The sequence below is a fragment of the Triturus cristatus genome, chromosome 7 (assembly GCF_964204655.1).
Source record: "Triturus cristatus chromosome 7, aTriCri1.1, whole genome shotgun sequence".
Classification (NCBI taxonomy): domain Eukaryota; kingdom Metazoa; phylum Chordata; class Amphibia; order Caudata; family Salamandridae; genus Triturus; species Triturus cristatus.
Window position 1 is genome coordinate 1,542,299,913 of NC_140590.1, and position 21,891 is coordinate 1,542,321,803.

General features: G+C 40.1%; 1 protein-coding gene across 4 annotated transcripts in view; it reads right to left on the bottom strand.

The window, feature by feature from the left end:
* The window catches only part of LOC146812330 (uncharacterized), a 398,549-nt gene that overhangs the window by 20,777 nt on the left and 355,881 nt on the right, over nt 1-21,891 (bottom strand). For all 4 annotated transcript variants that reach the window (XR_014965925.1, XR_014965923.1, XM_085614583.1 and 1 more), the window contains one exon: nt 12,265-12,399. Coding sequence is in view for 2 of the 4 variants with exons in the window: in XM_085614583.1 (XP_085470709.1) it covers nt 12,265-12,399 (135 nt within the window). In the remaining 2 variants the exon portion in view is untranslated. The remainder of the gene's footprint in view (nt 1-12,264; nt 12,400-21,891) is intronic.

The following is a 21,891-nucleotide window of genomic DNA, read 5'->3' on the forward strand; positions in this document are numbered from 1 at the left end:
GCTACCTGCTGGGAAAGTGATCTGTCATCAGTTTCTTAACCTCTACTTATGACTGTAGCTCTCCATCATCTTATCAATTTTCTGGAATCCTGGGCAAGATGTTGCAGTGATTGAGTGAAATTGTATGAAAGTTCAATATACAGTTTAGTATGTGGGCTTGAATTTGCAGCTATTGGGTGATAAAATTCTGATTTCTTATGGTGGAAAATGATATAAGATGACACAAGTATAAATTAATTATACCAAAGTCCTTACCCAGGATCCTTACTGATAAATGTCTTGGAGAATGGTAATCCTGTCTGACAAGCTGTTGGGCATCTTTAATCTACTTTAAGCCTATTTGACTAAAGAAAGACGTGGAAGCTGGCACTATTAGGTATAGTGTGCACATAGTCCAGCGAGTCCCCAGAGATAGAGCAAAGGCTAAATTAGGCAAGTACTAACAACTCTCTTTGTGGTAGTGAGGGCGAGCTGTTGGGCTTTTCCAGAGGGCGTTTAAGTATTTATTGTATTCACTCAATCAAGACTGATACCCAATTGGTCTGGATTCAGTCTGAGTGTAAGTATAAAAAAGGTATACTTGAATTTTATTATTTAGAACGAAGCAGAACTTGGTACAGATTGGTAAAATATACTTTCAATTGTAAACCTGTCTACAGATATGCAATTGAGGATGGATTTGCAGTTGTTACTGATTTGCATCCCTTAAAAAAGCAGTTTGAATTACACAGTATGACTTTCAGAATACTTTTGGTTTACTTTGAGGAGGGTGGTATGCCTAGATACCACACCCAAGGTTCTCAATCTACATGGTAAGTATGACTTTATACTTTGCAGTTTAGTTCTCTTTTCTTTATACAAACATCAGTTTAACACTTAGGAACCCATGGTATCAGAGTTTGGGTCTGAAATGTTCTAAGGGAGAAAAAGTGTTAGCAGGTAAGTACAAGACTTAAGAGTGAGAGTTTTGGGGGTTAGGACAAAGGTTCCCCAAGGTCTATATGGGCACTTCAATGGCACCAGAGGTGGCATTGGGGTGGCTGGGTTCAGAGTGCAGGGGCACAATGTTAGCCAATAGGGCAAAAAGGGTCTTCAGTTAGGGACTGCTTACAAGCAGGCTAATCAGGTGTGGGAGCAAATATCCTGGGGCTAATGGCAGCACTGCAGGGGCCAATAATCAGCATTGGAGCTGCACCACCAGCAACACTGGGGCAGCCAGGTGCAGAGTCCCAAAAAGTCATCAGGGACCTTGTGCTTTTCAATGGGAATTCTCGGTTGGTGAAGTTGCTGCAGGCTCTGGAGGGGAGGCTTCCTGAAGGTGACCATGGGCTGGAGAGATAAGTTGGTATCTTGGGGGATACGTGGACACCGTCGGTTTGGCCACACAATGCCGTGGGGAGTGCAGTGAATGGGTTTCTTCTAGCATCAGTTTTTCTTACCTGCTCCGGTTGCGGTCAGAGGGACCCTTCGGGTTGAGGCTGCAGGCATCTTCTTGAAGCTCAATTCAGTTCAGAAATCACCAGATCACTGGAGGGAAACCTCTTTGTGGTTTTGGGCCACTCGAACTCGGGCCATGGACATCGGGTGCAGAATCGCAGATTCACCCGATTCTGGTCTTGGAATCTTTGTTGGGCAAATCCGCTGGCCATGGGAGACAGAGTCTGTATGGGGAGTTCAGGGCAAGTCCTCAGTGCTCAGGGAGGCTGCTAGACACACCAATTTCTTCTTTGTAGGCAGGTCAGAGTCTGGAAAGGCCCGTATGTCTAGGGCAAAAGCAGCAGGTGTCTTCTTTTTCCTGGGTCAGCACAGCTCTTTGATCCTTCTTTCCTCAAATCTTCGGGGTTGCCCCTAATTACTATATTTAGGGGCATTAAAAGGGGTGTGAAGGTCGGGACCAATGGGTTAATTCCTCGGGGTGGATAACCCCCTATTATGCCACCTTCCATTGGGAGGGAGCATGAGCCTCTCCTTGATTGGCTAGATCTCCTCGTCTTCAAGATTGAGGGGACAGATGTTTGCATCACCTCGCCTTCCCCACCTGAGGGGTGGGTTTGGAAAAGGTGGGCACATCTCTCTTCCTAGGTTGGTCTTCCCGCTGATTTTCCCACCCAAAGTGGGGACCGGCAGTGGCGGGAGCCAGTTTCTGGGGACAGCAAAAGGCAGAGACAGCTTCCAAAGGTGGTAGGCCTTTGAAGCTTCCCCTTCATGGATGCTGCCCATCCTGGGTGAGGAGGCATGACACCTCTGCTAAGGACGGGCTTTGTTTCTGGACTGAGAGAGCGGAGGCTCTCTACCCACGGGTGCAGAAACCTGGCTGGGGGTGGCAAATGGCAGGCAGCCATTCAGGAACCACACCAGGGGTGGTTTATTTTGAGGGGGAATCTCTAAGATGCCCTCTGAGTGCATTTTACATTAAATCTCACACTGAAATCCTTGTGGGTTTAATATGCTGAGAAGTTTGTACCAAACTTCACAGTTTTTAGTAAAGCCATTATAGAGCTGTGGAGTTCATAATGACCAACTCCCAGACCACATATTCTTTATGGCTTTACTACACTTACAGTGTCTGAGAATGGAGGTAGGTGAGGGCACAGTGGAATTGGTCCTGTGCCCCTACAGTGTCTGAGGGTTAGCGCACCCTGCTAGAGGGGTAACTTGCCTAGGCCTTAGACCGTGGGTTTCAGGCTTGACACACAGGGATGTTAGCCATGTTGACTCTTCCCTATTCTCTGGAAAAGGTACTGGGCCCTTAAGGGTGGCACAATAAGTGTTAGAGCCCTTAGATGCCTTCCTTTGTCACAGTGCCCTTTTTGCCCATGGTATCTTTTACCAGGGGGTTACCTGAGGTCAGGGATGTGCCAATTGGGGGTACAAAGGCACATGTTTGGGAAAGAACAAAACCCTGGGAACCTCGTTAGAAGTGACTTCGGTACATCAGGAATCAGACAAAAAGTATGGGTAACCATAAAAAAAGGGTCACATTCCAACAAATGTTTTTAAAATAAAGATTTATGTTACTATTTTAGCACATAAACCAATGTGTACAAGGCCATAAGCGTGGGCAGGCTAACCTCGGAGACAGGACAGCAGTGTTTTGTTAAAAAAATAGAGGTTCAAGTAGCATCAATTCCAGCGTTATGATGTCCATCAAAAGAAATGGACCACAATGGAAAGGCTACCAAATAGTGAGCCGCCAAACACAGAACTTCCAAAAATAGGAGGGTAGATGTCAAATAATTAGGGGAGCACCACGGCAAAGATGCCATGTCTAACAAGTAAATAATAAACACCCCTGCAAAAAAAACCAACCATCACACCTGGTAGTAGTAATTATACCTGGGCTGTGAACTCCATTCCGTTTATGGAGTTATCCACACTCTGTGGAGCAAAGGGAGTTCTGAAAAACTCTGCTTCGCAAAGCGGAGATTTTTTCCTCCCTCTCATTCGCCAATGTTAGGTTAGCGAGCGTGAGTGAGGAATATCTTACTCCAGATGACCTCTTGCCCAGATTTCTCAACGCAGATGGCCGAGAATGCTTGTGTTGAAAAACCTTCTGTTCACGTTGAGGAAACTGGAACTCTAGCAGACTGTAGAATGGCGGAAAGAAGCGAAGACATCCTGCGCTGCCCATGGTTTTGTTTGCACTGATTTTCCAGCACGGGACAAACATCTGGGGCTAAAAATCAGCGTGAATGTCACAACCTAATGCACTCTGCCGCTTATAGAACTCTGAGCTGCACGGTGAAGTTTTTAGGTGACTTCTCTCTGCCCAGGCCTTGTAGTAATGAAGGGGAAACACATCTGACTACCTTGCAATATAAGAAGTCTAGCACTATCATAATGAGCCCTAATAAAGATTGGGTGGCGGCAGCTGTCTACGCCTCCCAAAAGCCAACACCAGCCTCCTTGCATTGGCTTGTCATGTAGATTTTGAATTTTCAGTACCAATTCTCACATTGTTGAAGCTTCAAGTACACTAGAAGAATTAAGACTTGGGCAGATGCTCAATGCCTCCTGCCCGAATAAAAATACAGACATTGAGAATTTTAAATCGGTCTTTCTTTTTATAAGCGTTAACTACAAATCACAGTGAGAAATCATAGACAGCAAAGTCAGAGTTAGCAAAGTCAGAGTCCAGCAACAGAATAAAGAACAAGTTCTTAGAAAAGTCAATAGGCAGCCAAGAACTAACAACCACATTTTCTTTACATCTTTTACATAATAAACATTTCTATTTGTAAACCATCAAACAAAATTACTTTTTCTATCCTGTTTTACGGCATGTAAAATATGGCAACAGGAAGAAGCAACCTACATCAAACCTGACAGAGGCAATCAACTGCTAAAGTATGGTGGCTATTTTTATTGTAAGGTGAGACTAACTGAGCCAAGGAATCATTGGAGTTGTGTGCAGTATTATGCATCTCATTGCACAGGCAGAGTGGTTACTCTTGATGACTGTTTTTTAAAAGCACCAAGCAAAACCACTGTGCCTCTGCAATGGAGATTGAGGTTAGAGAGAACATCCAGCAAATCAAAACTTTGGCATCCACCTACAAAGAACCCTTTGGTTCAGTTTTAATGGAGGTATTCCAACACATTTCTATGTATATATCAAGTTCTATGCCCACAATTCCTAATGTACACACAATTATACAAAGAAAAAACAGGCAGATCACCCACATTGATCAACACTCAAGAGCTACTCAGACATTAACATTCCCATTGAATTTACTGTAACCTTTACTAATAAAACTTTCCTTTTGCTTGGCAACAAAAACCCTCAGAAAAGGATACTAATATTTAGCAAAATCCATAACCTTGTAATTTTAGAGAGAAATAATATTTGGATGTTGGATGGGACCTTTAAATCCAGACCCCTACCATTCATCCAAATATACACTATTCACACCAATATCAATAACACTACAGTTCATTTAGTGTATAGTTTACTCCCTGATAAGCAAACCTCCACATACACTGAATTTTTTAACAGTAGTAAAATCTAAAAAAACTCTATAAAAGTCCTATGAAAGTGATAATAAATTTTGAGTTACCCATGATTAACACCATTATTAAAGTTTATCCAGACACCCAAATTCAAGGATGTTTATCACTTTTTACAGGCCTACTGAAGAAAATCCAAAATACTGAATTAGTTGAGGATTACATTTCAAACAATAAACTGCAGTATGAATTGAAGTAATTAATTAACTGCATTATGCTTTGTACCTCCTGACAGTGTGGATGAATTCTACACATCAATTACTGAATCAGAGTATTTTACAACAATGACAAATTAGCTCCCTTAGTAAATTACTTTGGGGACACATGGATTGGCCTTCAAATCATATCAGGCAGCAGGAGGAAGCTAAGGTTCCCTGTTGAATGGTGGAACTGTTACGCAACCTGCTTAGAGGTGCAAAGACAAATAATGTAATAGAGGAATGACTACTTCTTCAAAAAAAATCTATAAAAAAAACTCAACCAAACTTTTATCAATTCTGAGAAATTGAGGAAGGAACAAAGTTTCAAAGAAATGAGAATAGCACAGACATTGTCAGGTAGTCTGAACCCACCTTTAAAAAAAAAAAAAAAAGAAATATCTGAGTGACTACTGAGTCAAATGTAAACATTTTCGTTGGTGGTGGCTTTAGACTACCTAGACAACATTGCATGCATACTACAGTTCTAACAAAGACTAACACTCTTCACCAAGTGTCTTGAGCACACCAATAATCCAAAGTAAAAAATCCATATGCAATGAAGGTATCCCTAATCCCATTGTAAACTAACAAATAATACACAGATTAACATAGCCATATTTTCCAACAAAACCACTGCTGGAAAAAGTACTGTGTAATCTAAAAAAAACAAACCCCCAACGCAAAATCCTAAAAAATCAGTATTTTGGGAGAAAAAAAAACTACAATGATAAATCTATTTATCCAATTCACTGTCCATACAATAGAATTGGATCCATACACTTGGAAGAGATATCCCAAAATCCACTGATGGATATATTCCAAATGGTTGGTTTGAACAAAACATCCTGGAAAAAAATTCTAAATCTCAACAAAATCCACAATTAATACACTCCGCCACCCAACCCCTCTATTTCCTACATATCCTGTGCTGGTGGGTGGTATACACACCCAAGATTAATTTGGGGACTTTCTAAAAAAATAAATATAATATTAATAAATATGTACAAAAAAATGAATACCCAAGTTTTTGAATCAATGCCACAGTTTTAATACACTCCCCCAACTAAACTGACTATTTCCCTCATACCCCATGTCATTGCCAGAAGGTGGGAGTTATACACCCTATAGTAATTATTTCTAATTTGGAAAAAAAAATATTAAAAATCAAAATAAAGTTAGTAACAAAGTATTTAATTCACTACCCCACCCCATAACCCAATTTCTCACACATCCCATACTGGAGGGTAGGTCTACTTGCTCCTAAGAGTTTTGTTTATAAAAACATTAAATTAATACCCAGGTATTAAAATTAAAACCTGAGTATTAAAACACTCACCCACACAAAACTCCCTTTTTCACTCACATCTATTTTTTATATATTTAAAATTAATAAAAAAAAAAAAAACACAAAACGTAACCAAAAACAAATTAAACATCAATCTTTAAAAATTTTCCATTATAAAAACATACCTATTAAACTTGCCATAAAACGCATAGTAATGGCATGCATTGTAATGTATTATGTGTTGTAAAAAATGCATTTTAAAATCATTATATTGTAATGCCTGTATTGTGATGGTAGTGTCCTGGTTTGGGAACCAGACGTGCCGTACCACCTCTTGGCAAGCCTAGTTCTAATAAGGAATTAGACCAGCCCTTGTCGTCTCTAATAAATCATGGGATTAACCTAAGCAACAACAAAAAACAAGACAACATGGAGGTACCTAATCCCCAGAGTCCGCAGAGACCTTCCAATTTTCACAATTGCACTAAAATCAAGACTCCTGATAGTTATCAGATTCCTGATATGCATTCTCTTTGTTCCTTTCAGAAATCATCTGACCAACAGTACGACAGAAGAGCGCAATCTGATCTCAGACAAGGAGAGTATGTGCAACTGAAAACAGAGTACTCGTCTGACGTGAAGATGAAGGAGGATAGGCCCCTTCCATATAAAGCACCTTTCAAGAGTTGTAGCGCTGATAGCTAGATATGCCACAGACTGAGAATCCTCCTCCTGAGGAGTTGGGTGGTGACTCTGGACAGTGTGACAAAGGTCACCATAGTAAGCCGGAATCTCCACCAATTTCTGGTAACGAAAGCAACTGATGCCTTCATTACAGATTAAACTACCAACCCCCACATGGCCACTCCAGACAGACTTCATCACTTGGAAATCAAAATTGAGGATGATATTCATCTCACCATTAAAGCAATTTTTTGGGACAACTTGACAACTTATGATATTCTATTGGCATAGGTCGATTGGGTCCCAGATTTTGTTCTTGCATGTCCCCAAAATAAGAAAGTTATTCTCCCTTCTTTCTCACACCTCATCCCACACAAGGTCAAACATGCATATGTATCTAAATGGGCCCTTGCCTTGGCTTCAGCTCTTTATTGTAATCACACTGGTTAGGATACGGATTCTCCTTAACATGCTATTCCTATACTGTCTACACTTCAAAATCAGCCACAGTGTCCTACTAAATGGTATGCTAAAGCCCCGTTCTAGAAATTCTTTCCCAACTGGATCACCAGGGAATCACAGATCCCTGCGCGTCTCAAATTAATAAACCTCTTTTTTCTCGTTCTGAAACCTGATCGCTCCTATCATATAGGATTATATTAGACACATTTGAATAGTCATACTCACTCATTTGCAGTGCAAAATACCCATAGTACGGTTCTGATCAATAATATAGCATACATAGTGTCTAACTTATACTAAGAACCTACCAAATCGCACCACACTTTATAGGATACCTTATCTGATGTTTTCCAATTCAGACTAATCTGGTGAAAAGCTATTGCTAACAGAATATCTAATAATTTATTTTTAGGGAAAGATGGAGTGAACAAATTGGACAGTGTTCCCGAAAAAAGTTAAATAATATTGAAAAGGCTATCAAAATAAAAAATCCTCTTAATCTGAGCCCAAATTTTGTACCAGGAATTACTGGTATTGGGACATTTGTATAGGATATCCATTAAATCTGCATGAGGAAAATCACATGACCAACATTTAGAAGGGGTATCGGAGGAGAATTTGGAGCACTGAAAGGGAGTAGAATATAGGAGATGATAAAAAATAGAGTTTGTGTAATACCAGCAATCCGGGATATTTTGTATATGTGTGCCCATAATCTATTCCAAAAAGGGATTGTCCAAGAAACTCATAGATCTCTTGCCACAGAAGCTCAGATTTGGATTTGGTTCTGGAGGGGTTGTCAGGAAGGGAGAAACATTAATAAATACCCGAAGCTCCTGGGCCCGTTTTCAGAAATTTCGTAATGCCAGAAGAGAAGGGATCCTTCTTTGACAAGTTCTGTCAGGAGAAATAAACATCAAGAACCAAATTCATCAATGATAAAAAGAGAGTATAAAAGGATTTAGGGCAGTGATAAATTAGGAAACATTGAGGTAAAGAGATAGGGGAGCCCTTATGAAAATGTTATTATATCCACATTAAGCCTTTATCCTTCGCGGTAAGCCAAAAAAAGGCCTATTGTTCATCTTCAGTAAGGAGTTGTACCATATCGGCATTTTCAAAAACAAGGCTGTATCTAGAGTAAGTGGAAATAAAGTGGATTTGAGCAGTGATACTATGTTGTGTAATATAGAGGAATGAAGAAGCGACGCCCTAGCAGTAAGAGATAGGACCTCTTGAAAGCTAAAGGGAAGAAGATAAATATGCTCAATATCTAGCCATAAAGCATAAAAGGAAGAGAATAAATCACGAGTCCAAAGAGCCACTTGGCGCAAAGCAAAAGCTCTATAATAACCATAAAAATGTTGGAAAATTAACCTCCCCCTGAAAATTTCGTTTTTTGTAATGTGAATAATGCTACCCTTGACTTTCTATGCTTGCAAAGAAATTTGAGGAGGAGAGTGTTGATTTTAAAAAAAAAAAAAAAAACGTTTGGGACTGTGAACTGACAGCATAGAAAGAAGATTTAACAGTAAGGGTGAAATAAACATTTTAATACAGTCTAAACGGCCTCACCATGATAAAAATAGAGGATTCTAAGAGGAGAGATTCTTATCAATTTTGATACTAAGAGGGTCATTACGATGGCGGACAGACTGTGTCTCCGGGAGTGGGACCACCTGCCTACAAGGCAGCAGTCCCACAGGTGGTATTTGGATGCAACTGCCACTGTGGTGGTCGTACTTGCCACACTTTGCATTGCGGCGGTTTCTGGTGGCTTCAGCACCCACCGTAATGTAAAAAAGGCACTGTTTACCTTACCCTGCACGAAAGTGCCCAGGATGAAGGGGGGTCCGCTACATGCCCCCAAAGTCTATCCCCGCCAGCCTTTCCGTGGCTGGTGTACTACCATGGAAAGGAAGGCGGGGAGGCACATCCTAATCCCTATGTTTGGGGAGGGCTGCACCACACCAGTAAGATCAAGGAGCCTGTCGGATGTGTGGCGGTCAGAGTTTCCAACCACCACGGTACTGCCCCCATTACAATATAGTGGGCAGAAAATGGCCTCACAATGGCAGTGAACCTGCCACCGACAGCCTGTCAGTGGCATGTTCACCACCTTTGTAATGACCTCCAAGTTCCGTAAAATTAATTGTAATCATATCAGGGATGGAGTTTGAAGACCATACCCCCAAATATGTAATCTTTGCTGAAGTGGACCAGTGAGAGAATAAGAATTACTGAATGTGTATTTAATTAGCAGGAGAATTTCTGTTTTTATCTTAATTAAATTTATATCTAGAGACAGCAGAGAATAGAGACGTTTCTTGCAATAGAGAAGGTAGGGAATCCTCAGGAGAAGAAATTAAGAAAAGAATATCATCTGCGTAAGCAGAAAATTTTAAATGTTGGTCTCCATGAGGAAAGCCAAAGGTAGAAGGGTGAAGACGTATCCGAGAAAGAAAGGGCTCAAGAGCCAAAACAAATTAAAAAAAGAGAAAGTGGGAACCATGTCTAACCCCCCTATGAAGAGGGACATGTGAGGAAATCATGCCATTAACCATTATTGATGCCTGGGGCACTTGATATAAGAGGAAGATAAGAGCTATAATGTTAGACCTAAACCCGTGCCATTTTAAAGAATGAAAGAAAAAAAATCCCAGTTTACTCTATCAAATGCCTTTTCAGCATCAATTGTTATGGCTGCTAGAGAAGATTTAAAAGAAGAAGCTTTACTGAGAAAATTCAGAAGCAATCTCGCATTATCCGAGTAAGCCTACCCTTAATAACCCTGATTTTTCTTCACCTATGAGATGGGGAAGAAAGGATTGTAACCGAAGAGCAAGGCGCTTGGCAAAGATTTTATAATCCTCAGATAGGCTTATAATGTTTGCATTCACGAGGGTCTTTACCATCCTTATGAATAAGACATATTATAGCTTCATGGGAAGTGCCAGAAGAAGATGCATTAAAATGTTTAAATAAGCAACACAGATAAGAAAGAAAGATGTTGGAGAACTAAAGATAGAATTCTACTGTTAAAACATCTGGACCAGGTGTTTTCCTAAATTAATTACTCACAAGGCTAGAGCAATTTCTTCAGTAGAGAGGTTATTCTCTACAGAATCAAAGTCCAAATCAGTAGCAACAGTATGATGTAAATAATCCACAATTGCAGGGGAAGGAGGAGGAGTTGATTCAGGTGTATAAAGATATTTGTAAAACAGAACAAATTCGTCTGAAAGAGCCTGTTGACTAGGAGTAGACTCACCAGTCGATGTGGAAATAGAATTGATAATGTGCCACTGTTTTCTTCCCTTGATGTAATTTGCTAATAACTTGTCAGCTGTATTTCTCCCTCCATAATAAGGTGCATTTTGTGGGACGAAGCACAGAAGAGGCTTCTTCAGTAGAAATAGAATTAAATTACAATTTGGCTTTAAGCAGGGTATTAAGTCAGAGGGCAGTTCAGAGGAGAAATAATTCCTTTCTAAAGATTTAAATCGATGAGAGAAGACTAGTATGTTCCTTTAAGTTTGTCTTCCTTTGCCGAGAGACAGTTTAAAATGAAATCTCTTGCGAGGCTTTGAATGTTTCCCAGAGCAAGGATGGTGAAATTTCAGTATTGACCTTGAACGAAAAAAAATCTGAAGCAAAAGCGATAAATGAACTAGAGTATTGTGCATCTTGTAATAAATAATTGTTGAATTTTCATTGATACAAAGGGGGAGTGGGATTAACCAAATCCAAGTCTGTAATACCCACAGCGTGGTCTGAAAGCACAATTGGAGAAATCTGTGACTGTATAATAAACTGGGAGAATGTCTAACCCAATTTCCCCGAGAAGTTTTCTTTTTACCCTGCTTCGTATAGTTCACTTTCACGACTGGATCATATATTTCTTTCTAAGTCCCTTGCACAAAGGCCCATAAAGCTCCCTTGTGCTTATACATTTTTAAAAATTACCTGGGGATTGTTTATCTAAAAATGGGTCCATTATTTGATGAAAGTCTCCTCCCAGAATAAAGTAAGAGTCATGAAATTGTGTACATTTTGTGCAATGGAGGGCCAGAAAGCATTTTCAGGTTGCGTTAGGACAAACATTCAAATTAGTAAGGTGGATATTATCTATAATTAGGCTTGCTATAATCCACCGACCCACATCACTTATTTGTTGAGAAACCAAAATAACATTAAGGGATGTTTTACCCAATATCACAATCCCAATCTTATTTACCGATGGGGAAACAAACACGTAGCCAACCCAGATTTGCTTAAATTTCAGAGCTTCACATTGTGTAAGATGAGTGTTCTGGAGAAGAACCAGATCTGGATTAGATTTACCAAGATGGGACAACGCTCCCTCTGTTTGATCGAATTAAGCGATCCTTTACTATTCCATGAGAAAATGGACAAAAATAGTATTGGAGAACAATGAGGCATATATAAAAATACCATCACATAGTACAAGGAAAAGAAAGGCAATGCAGAAATGAGACAAGGAGGAGAGGAGGAAGGGAAAGGATGAAAGGAAACAAAGAACAGAAAAAGGAAATGTAAAAAGGAAGAGAAAAGAAGCCAAAAGAAGAGACATTACATATCCATAAAGGACAACAAAGATCATACCTGTAAAAAACAAGAACGAGGGTGGTGAAGACACATAAGATGATGACATGCCCAGGGGTGGGGGAAGCCAGGCCACACCAGGACCAAAATCATTTAGGAAAGAGAACTGAAGAAACTGAATTACATCAGACGAATCTGCAAGGAGGTAGAAAAGATCAACATAAGACATATATACAATAAAACATACGAAGAATTACAGTCTGAGACATATTAAAACATTTGAAGAATTACAAACAGAGATATATTAAAGAGTTACAAAAAAACTATAATTTAATATTGGTGTAGAACCCAACAGTGAGAGCCAAAACAAGTAGATCAACCATTTAATGGGCCAGCAGTGTCCATAATACTCAAAGTACAGAAGTACAGAAATTTATAAACTTCTTAAGCTCTGATGGACCTTGAAACGTCAGTGTTATTTTGGAAAGTTACTTTAAAAATGGGGGGGGGATGAAAAAGACCACATCTAGCTCAAAGAGAATGAAGAGGATCTTCGAGATTTAAAAAATCCTTTTGTCTGGCTGCACTGGCATTAGAGCCATCTTGAGAGAGGAACTTCCTTTGACCCAACCAAGAAACATGACGCTTAGCCCTAGCTGCAGAAAGAACGTATAGCAAGTCGGTAAACTTGAAAAAGAGAATGATAACGCCTTTGACAGGAGATGTAGGCAGTGAAGGAAGACGTCCAAGCCTATGGGATCTCTGAATAATGAGCAAGGTTGAGGAGGGCATGTCTAGCAATTTTGGCAAAAAGGAGGAAAAAAAGGAGACTAGGTCATCTTCTTCCAAAGCTTCAGACAGGCTATAAATGCGTAGATTGTTCCTCCTATTCTGGTTTTCCAAATCCTCTGTATGTTGTTGGAGCATGCACAGCTACTTTCCCAAACAGTTAATTCTATGAGCCTCGCCCAGGACATCCAAAAGTTGCTGCTCCATCACAGATACCCAACTTTCCACTGATGACCATTTATCGTCCAGAAGTTGCATTCTGCTATTAGTTTCCTCCACAAAAGGACGTAAAGCCCGAATCTCCTCCGGAAACAGCTCAAAGGAGACAGGGGGCCTTGACTTGTCAGGTGAGGGTGGATCTTGTTTCAACCGCTTGGATGTAGGAGAGGGCGGTGAGGCCTTATTGACAGATTGTAGCGAGGAACTATGAGTAGGGACTGCATTAGTCATTTCTCCAACAACAGGTGACTGGACTTCTGTTGATGAATGAGACACAGGCCCCACCAATAAATGCCCTTTAGGTGTAACGACAAGCTGAGGTTTCCTTAATTTACTCATAAAAAGGATTCATACAACAAGACGGTGATATCACAAGTGTATTTTTTACTTTGCCTGCACCAAAGGAGTACCAATACCATACAGCTCCTGATATACACACGCCTCACCAATAATGTGCTAAAAAAAAGATAGCCCTAAGCTTAATCCCGATAAAAAAACACTGCTGCAGGGGCTGACATTATCTTGCAAAAAAAATGGGTACGGCCCAAATACTTTATTTTGAACATGCTGCATTCCAAAAAGAAAATTCTTACTCGTGAATTTGCGCAAACCTCAAAATGGCAGTCACTCAAATAACCAAAGTTAATGATAGCATAGGTGTTCCTCCAACATCACCTGCACCAATGAAGTATCGCCTCAGAGTGCCAAAGTGCTCCAGATACAAACATTCCCCAGTTGTGAAGCACTAAAAACCAGCCTTCGAATGAGTCACAACAGAAATGTCAGAGGGGCTCCCATTGTAATTGTTAAGTCACCAAATTTAATTTTGAAAACGTTGCATTTACAGCCTTCTTACTTGTGAAGGTGCACAAATACAAAATAGGGGCCGCTCTGCGAAGCAGCCGCGATGTCGAGGAAATGAACGAAGCGCAACGCTCTTTTCTTTGCAAAAAGCAGCTTTTCTTCATGCCCGTGGATTCCTCTGTAAATGCTGCTATTGTGGTCCATCGAGATGATGCCAACCAGTGACGAAAGACCACAACTCAGCCGAAGTGCGGCGTACCTCTCCCGTCATGCGGCCATCTTGAGTGGTGCCAAAGCCACGCCCCACCTGGTTACAAATTTAACTTCAACAAATCTTTTCTGGAAAAGTGTGCTCAATTGAAGCCTCCATGCACACATAAAAAAACTTAGTCTTTTATGGGATTGTTTAAATTTGGCAGGACATACATACCCGAGTATGCACAATTCCTTAAAGTGCTTTATACCTTACAACGTCCTGACTTTTCCACTTCCTGTTGGACATCAAAACACATCGCAACACTCAGTTCCTTACAATCTGATTTGCTGTAAACATGTAGCCTACAAACATGTGTTACCACCACTAACTTGGTCATCTGGGTATTACAGGGTGGAATCGAATTTTCAAATGTAACCTTTAATGAAGGTGAAACAGTACCTGTAGCATATAAATCATATATATATTCCCCTGCAGAAGTGTATTTTGCTTCTACTGAAAAAATTCTAAATGCAGTACAGATGGTGATCCTGAAGGAACGGTCACTTGCTCAAGGTAAAAGCATTTTCGTTTTTCCTATGCCAGCCTTCGAGGCCATCACAAAAGCAAATAACCCTATTGTAAATGCCCTCTATCCCCGATGGATACAATGGGCTACGTCCTTAACAGCCATGGATGTAGATTTAGTCTTCGACCCTTCCTTGCAAACGCAAGAATTTTTGCAACACGAATACCTTTATCCACTGCCTTCTTCAGTTTTACCTCTTGATTAATGCACAAACATCATTTACACTGATGGTTCTGCTCATCCTGCTATTGGTTCTAAGAAGCAGTATTCTGCAGCATGCCCAACAAGTTTTGGCACTATGTCAGATGGTGTTTTTCAGCCACCAATTACTTGCACCTAACCCGCTGGGTACTGTACTGCCCAGTTGTCTGAAATGAAAGCTTTATTCCGTGCTCTTGAAAATATGGATCCTGAATTCCCCACACTTATTGTGTTTGATTCGTATGAATGTGTCCTTTCTTTTAATAATAGCTTACATTTTTGCTGATCTGATTTTAAGAATTCCAGGGGTAGCACAGTAATGCACAAACTGCTTTGGGTTAGAGAGGCAGATCTAAAGGATAGGCTGTCACAAACTCATATTCTACATACATGGAGTCATCAACTTGTTACACACACCATAGGAAACACTCTGGATGACGAAGCAGCCAAATCTCCAGCTACCACATCTAAAATAGTAGCAGTAACACGCTCTAAAACTTGTATTAATAATGATATTGTATGCCTTTATTCCATTTAAAAATCACACCGCTTTACCGAAGGGCTTTCCTTCAAAATATTCCTATCACCTAAATGATCAAAAAGAGTTCCTTTTGAAACTATTCCTGGTGTTTGTTATTGTGCGATTCCCAATGCAGACAGAGGACAGGATTTAATTATAGCAGCACACGAAAGAGTAGCTTCGACTCATGCTGGAGTGGCTGTCACTATTTCACGCTCAAAGCAACGTTATTGGTGGCAAGGTTTATACCAACACCAGAAAATATGTTTTAACTTGTGAAACTTGTCATCAAATAAAAATTTCCTCTGCGTCTAGTCCACCACAGACATCTTTTCATTTATAACCAGACTTTTGACTGCTTTTACTTAGATCATTGTGGCCCATTGATTTGATGTATTGTGTTCAAATATATTTTGGGTGCAGTGTATTCTTGCTATAGATTCCTTTGGGAGTGTCCACATCCCTCGGCTGAAGTTCAAACTGTTGTTAAAGACTTGCAATTTGTTATCAGCACATGTGCGTGTGCAAGTACTTTTTTCTTCTCCATATATACCCAAGGGTGAAATTCATTGTGGAGATAATTATGACTAGAATATTAGTTACAGGGTGTGGTTGGTTAAACCCTCTTTATGGGGTTTAACAAGCACTAAATAACCTTGCTAGAAGGTCTCTAGTTGGGTGTACCGCATATGAATTACTTTTTGGCATCAAGATGTATGTTCCAGTCCTTGATGGTCCAGAGGTTCTGGCAGCTGCCTCAACCTTTGACGCCGATAACCATTTTGCTGTCTTAAAGGACCTAGAAAAGTTTTGTGACACTCAATCTTGCAAACACTTGCCCAAGTCTCACTCTTTCAGTGCTGCAGATCAAGTTTTAGTTGGCTTCCAAAGATTGGAGATCTAGTTTGATAGAAGTTGGCAATCAAAAAGGATTTCGGCCAATGTACCATGCTCTAGTTCCAGTTCTTGGTGTCCAATGAACAAACAGTGATTCTGCCACCACGTTCGGGATACAAAGACAGATACTTTGTCTCTATTGAACATGTCAAACTACACCATCTGGCTGATTCTTCATTTTATGACATGGAGTAGTTGTTAATTTACACAAGACTTACAATTGTGGCCCGTGAGCACCAACAATGCAGATACTCCCCGACTGAGGGAAAGGTTGAGTAATCCGTTGACCAGTTTCCTAACACTCTGCCCATTTCTTCTATCCAGCTTTCTACAATGGATGTTGTATATAACTATCCACCATTAGTAAATCCTAAGTGGGATTTTTCTAAACCAACTGCTGAGTTACAGCCTCCTGTTTTTCAGCTAAGTACCTGCAGGTATTTTATGGATCAAGTTATTTTTTCTTCAGACAGTTCTTCTGTTTTGTAGATGCCACCAGCACAGATTTGTGTTTGTATTTATTGGTTAAAATGCACTTATATAGTCCCCCCCCCCCTTGGCTATATGTCATGATCATATTTTCCTTGGTTTCCTTGTTCCTGTGGATTGGCTTTTGTGACTATTTCCTACGTAATAATGGCCATCATCTCCCGGAATGTACTGCTACAGAACTGGTAGACAGGGTGCTGGCCCCTCCATTCATCATCGCATAAAATGAAAAGGGGCTGGTGTCTGGTTAACATTTTAGCCATTCCAGTGACCAATGGAAGTGTTTGGGATAAAGTTCCATAAAATATATTTGGTCCTATGGAGATCCTCGGAGTGATGTGTTTTGCACAATAAAAGTGCCTTTGACTTGACTTGACTGCAGATACCGTTATTCACATATGTCTTAGACATATAATCATTTAGTTTTGTTAGAAGGGGAGGAGGTTAGGCTACTTTGTCTTATAACATGACAGGGCTGTTTATGGTATATGGTTTATTGACCATGCTTACTGTACTTTTATTATGCATGTGTTTTCCAATTGTGGCATGAATGCTGAATTTTAGAGCACAATATTTCAAAAATATATTCTAAAATTCGTTTGTGTCTCTTGTTTATCTTATTGTGTACAAGTGCGAGTTAGGGAGTGAAAGGGTGTGTCCTATTACCATGATCCCAGAGAGGATCGAGAGTGTTGTGTTTTGGGCTGCAAAGTAATTTGTCTCTCTGGTAAGGTTAGGATGGCAAATGAAGCACTATGGCTAATCGGAGTCTTGCTTAGATACCGCAGTCCCTATATGCCAAGGTTCTATAATCACAAGCATAGTTCTGCTTCTGAGCAGAATCCCAGCAACACTTTGTCATAGACTGAGCTTGTAGCACTAAAAATATACAGGTCCCTATTCCCCACTGCACCAACCAAGATGTAATTCTGTTTCTCTCTGGTTACACACAGACCTCAGCAGTGCATTAACTACTAGAGGCTTCATAATGTACTATAGTGAATTTCCCACATACAAGTTTTGATATTTATTTTTCATTTAAGCTTGCAGTTATTTTATATGTAGATAACTGACAGTTAAAGACCTAAAAATGTAAAGAATATTCTGCTGTTAGCCACATCTGTGACCCCACCCCATGTTCAGACCTTAGGCCATCTAGGCCCCAACCCCAACATGACTGAAGTCAACAACAGGAACAAAATAATATAACCAGGAGTCAGTTTTTGCTAAAACATAAGCATCAGTTTTTATATTTAAAATAAAAAACTTCTAGAAAAAAAGTATGAAAGAAGATTAAGGAACCACTTCCTCCCCTGGAATAAAAGAAAGCATCCTACCTGGACCTTACAGTTCATCATTAATGATTGTAAATGGTATGTTTTAATTAGCATGAACGCCGTTCAGCAACCTCCAGTTCTATGCAGCTATAATAGCCAAGCCATCAGCATCTCATGAAATATAGTATGGTTCTTCTCGGATGCCTTGCACTAAAGTTGCAACCCATGCCCACTTGAAATATGGTGATTTTGGCATAAATATAGATTTGCCCCATTTACCGCAATCCATCATCTAATGCATAATCTGCTGATTTCAACATAAGACAACTTTTTATTACTCAAAAAGCTGAATATTTACTAAAAAGCAGCGACATGTGTTGCAGCACAGAAGAAGGCCCTTTACAAAGCTGGACTGGTCAACTTTTTGTTGCTTATTGCTATTTTTGGGTGTTAAACTAGTTCAGTGCCAGTTTAACACCCAAAATGCAACCACAGGTATACTGATTCTCCGGAGAAAAACAGGCACACCCGTCACATTAGTTTAGAAAGGTGTTATCTAAATCTGTTTTTATCAAATTAAGTTTTGTTTGTAAAAAATAAAGTAACTGTGCATTTTTAGGTAATTATTTTGGAGACTTCTTTTTTTGGTTTGGTATGCCTCGGACATCGAACCACAGTCACCCACAAACCTTTGATTTGCCAGACATTATTTAGTATCATTTCCCCACCGTAAAAATGATTTGGCGTGGGGATTGATGGCGTTTATGGCTGTCGAGGGGTTCTAGGCTCTGGAAATTTGTCAGGAGGTAGTCGTTACCCCTAAATAAAATGAGGACAGGAGGTTTCTCGCAATCAAAATGTTTGAAGACCTCTCCTCCAAACTCAGGTTACTAAAAGTTGTTTCAAAAAATAGTTTCTTGAATATTTCAAACATATGACAAACCAATATGTTAATGATCATAAGCGCTGGCAGGCTTAACTTAGAGACAGGATAGCAATGAGCTGTGCCAAAAAAAAGGGTGTCCAATACTGATCCACCCAATACTGAGCTAACAAATACTAAGCTAACAAAAACAGCCACCAATATTGGAGCCCCCAAAAATAGAGTTTGCTGCAAAAAGGTAAGAGAACCATGCCAAAGATGGCAGGTCTAACTGGCAAAAAACGAACCCTCCCACATCCCCCCAAAAAACAAGCCACCTAAGCTGGTACTAATGAAGGGGCAACACATCTGACTTCCTTGGATTATAAGAATTCAAGAACTATCATAATAACCCCAAATAAAAAGTAGGTGGAGGCAGGTTCTACGCTTCCCAAAAGCCAACACCAGCCTCCTTGCAGTTGATTGTCATGTAGTTTTTGAGTTTACAATTCCAATTCTTAATTTGCTTAAGCTTCAAGTACACTAGAGGTATTAAGTCACGGGCAGCTGCTCAAGGCATCCTACCATTTCTTAACATCTCTTTTCAGGCTACCTCTATCTTTAACTGTCACTCTATCCACTATCATCTTATCAATTTTTTGGGAACCCTGGGCAAGATATTAGTGATTTTTGAGCAACATTTTCTGAACGTTTATTATCCACAAGATGACACACATACACATAAATCATACCCAAGTCCTTACCAAAGATCCTTATGAATATATGTATTAGAGTGGCTTAAAGATGCCCAACACCATGTCAGAATGGATCACCATTCTGTACGCCAATTTGACTAAAACATGTTTTTTAAACAAAAGTTTTTGCAACATTTGTTCAGCACATAAATTAATGTGAACAAGACCATAACCACTGGCAGGTTTAACTCAGATGGTCAGCAGTATTCTGTAAACAAAACAGAGGTACAGTTAGGCAACAACAAAATCAACATGCCCATCAAAAGAAATTTACAACAAAGCCCCCAAAAGAAAGGCAATCCAAAAACTGAGCCACCAAAAACAAGGCAAGCCAAAAACTGATCTGCCAAAACCCGGGCCGCCAAGCACTGGGCTCCCAAACACTGGGCCACCATAAGCAGAGCCACCAAATGTAGTATTGTCGAAGGCCAAAAGTTAGGGGAGAACCATGCCAAAGATGGCAGGTCTAAAAGGCCAAGAACCAACTCCCTTCCACTCTACCAACAATAAAACAAGCCATCACAGCTGGTAGTAGTAATGAAGGGGCAACACATCTGACTACCTAGGAACTTAAGAATTCAAGAACTATCATATTAAATCCAAATAGAGAGTAGGTAGAGACAGGTGTCTACGCTTCCCAAAAGCCAACATCAGCCTCCTTGCAGTTGCTTGTTGTGCAGCTTTTGAATTTACAATACCAATTTGACATTGATGAAGCTTCAAGTACACTAGAGGTAATAAGGCATGGGCAGTTGCTCAATGCATCCTATCTTCTAGATTGCCCTGCAGAGAAGTGATCTTTCAGAAATGTAGGGCCCTTGGCAAGACATTACACGGATTGTTAAGCGGCATTTGCTAAAAGTTAAATGTACAATTCAATATGTTGGCTTCATTTGCAGATATTGAGTGATAAAATTCATATTTCAAATGGGGAAAAATTCTTTAAGATGACACAAGTACACTTGAATCATTGAAAAGTCTTTACTCAGGTTCCTTACGAATATGGGTTTTGAAGTGGATTGAAGACCCCCCACACCCTATTAGGCGAGATCACCATTTTATAAGCCCATGTGACTAAACAAAGTTGTTTAAAAATAATTGTTTTATTATATTTTCCAACACATAAACCAGTGAGTACAATACCTTAAGATCTGGCAGGCCTAAATCCGAGACCAAAAAGCAGTATTCTGTTAAAATAAGAGTGATTTAGGTAGTGGCTATAATAGCATTAAGATGTACATTAAAAGAAATGCACCACAATAGAAATGCTGATCGGGCCACATACTGAGCTGGCCACATACTGAGCAGTAAACATACTAGGCTGACAAATATTGAGTTACCTAAAACTGAGCAGGAAAAAACAGCTTCCAAAAAATGAGATGCAAAAACAGAACCTCCAAGAATAAGAGCTGTCTTGTACAAGTGCAAAAACAGCAACACTCCTATCAAGACATCAAATGTGGGCTTAGAGAAAAAAGGACTTAAATACTCCATGTAGTTTTCTGCGAAGCTGGGGGTTGAGGTGGAGGGAAAGGCCTGTTTTTTTGACACCCCGGAGTCGGCACAGGCTTGATGGATGGCAAATGGTCGGTGAAAACTGCATCAGGCAGAGGAAAGATCAATTGCCAAAGAAGTCAGCATGGGCCAGAAGTACAATCAAAGTGAGAACATGAAGGACAAGACTAGAAATAACTGGTGCTGAGCACTGATTTGCTGCCTGCAAAGCAGATTAAGAGAAGGCTCTAATCATGGATCATCACAGAAGGAATTATCAACTACTACGCCCTCCTAACTCAAGAATAAGTGACTTCCAGTCTAATAGCTGTGGCATATGCAGGGTGGGATCTCTCTTCTTTTCCTTTTGTACCCAAGGTAATGGTGGGAGTGAAGGTATAGGGACAACCCCCAATTTCTTTTTAAACATTTTTTTTCACATGAAGAGACAGGTACCCTGCATAGTTGGGGATAAGGGCAGGGAGGGGGGAATCGGGGTTTCAGTTAGTCCTCAGTGATAGTTTAGATCACACTAAGAGAAAGGGTAGAATGTAATTCCTCCAGAACAAGCTTGAGATTGAATCTGACAGCCTATGAC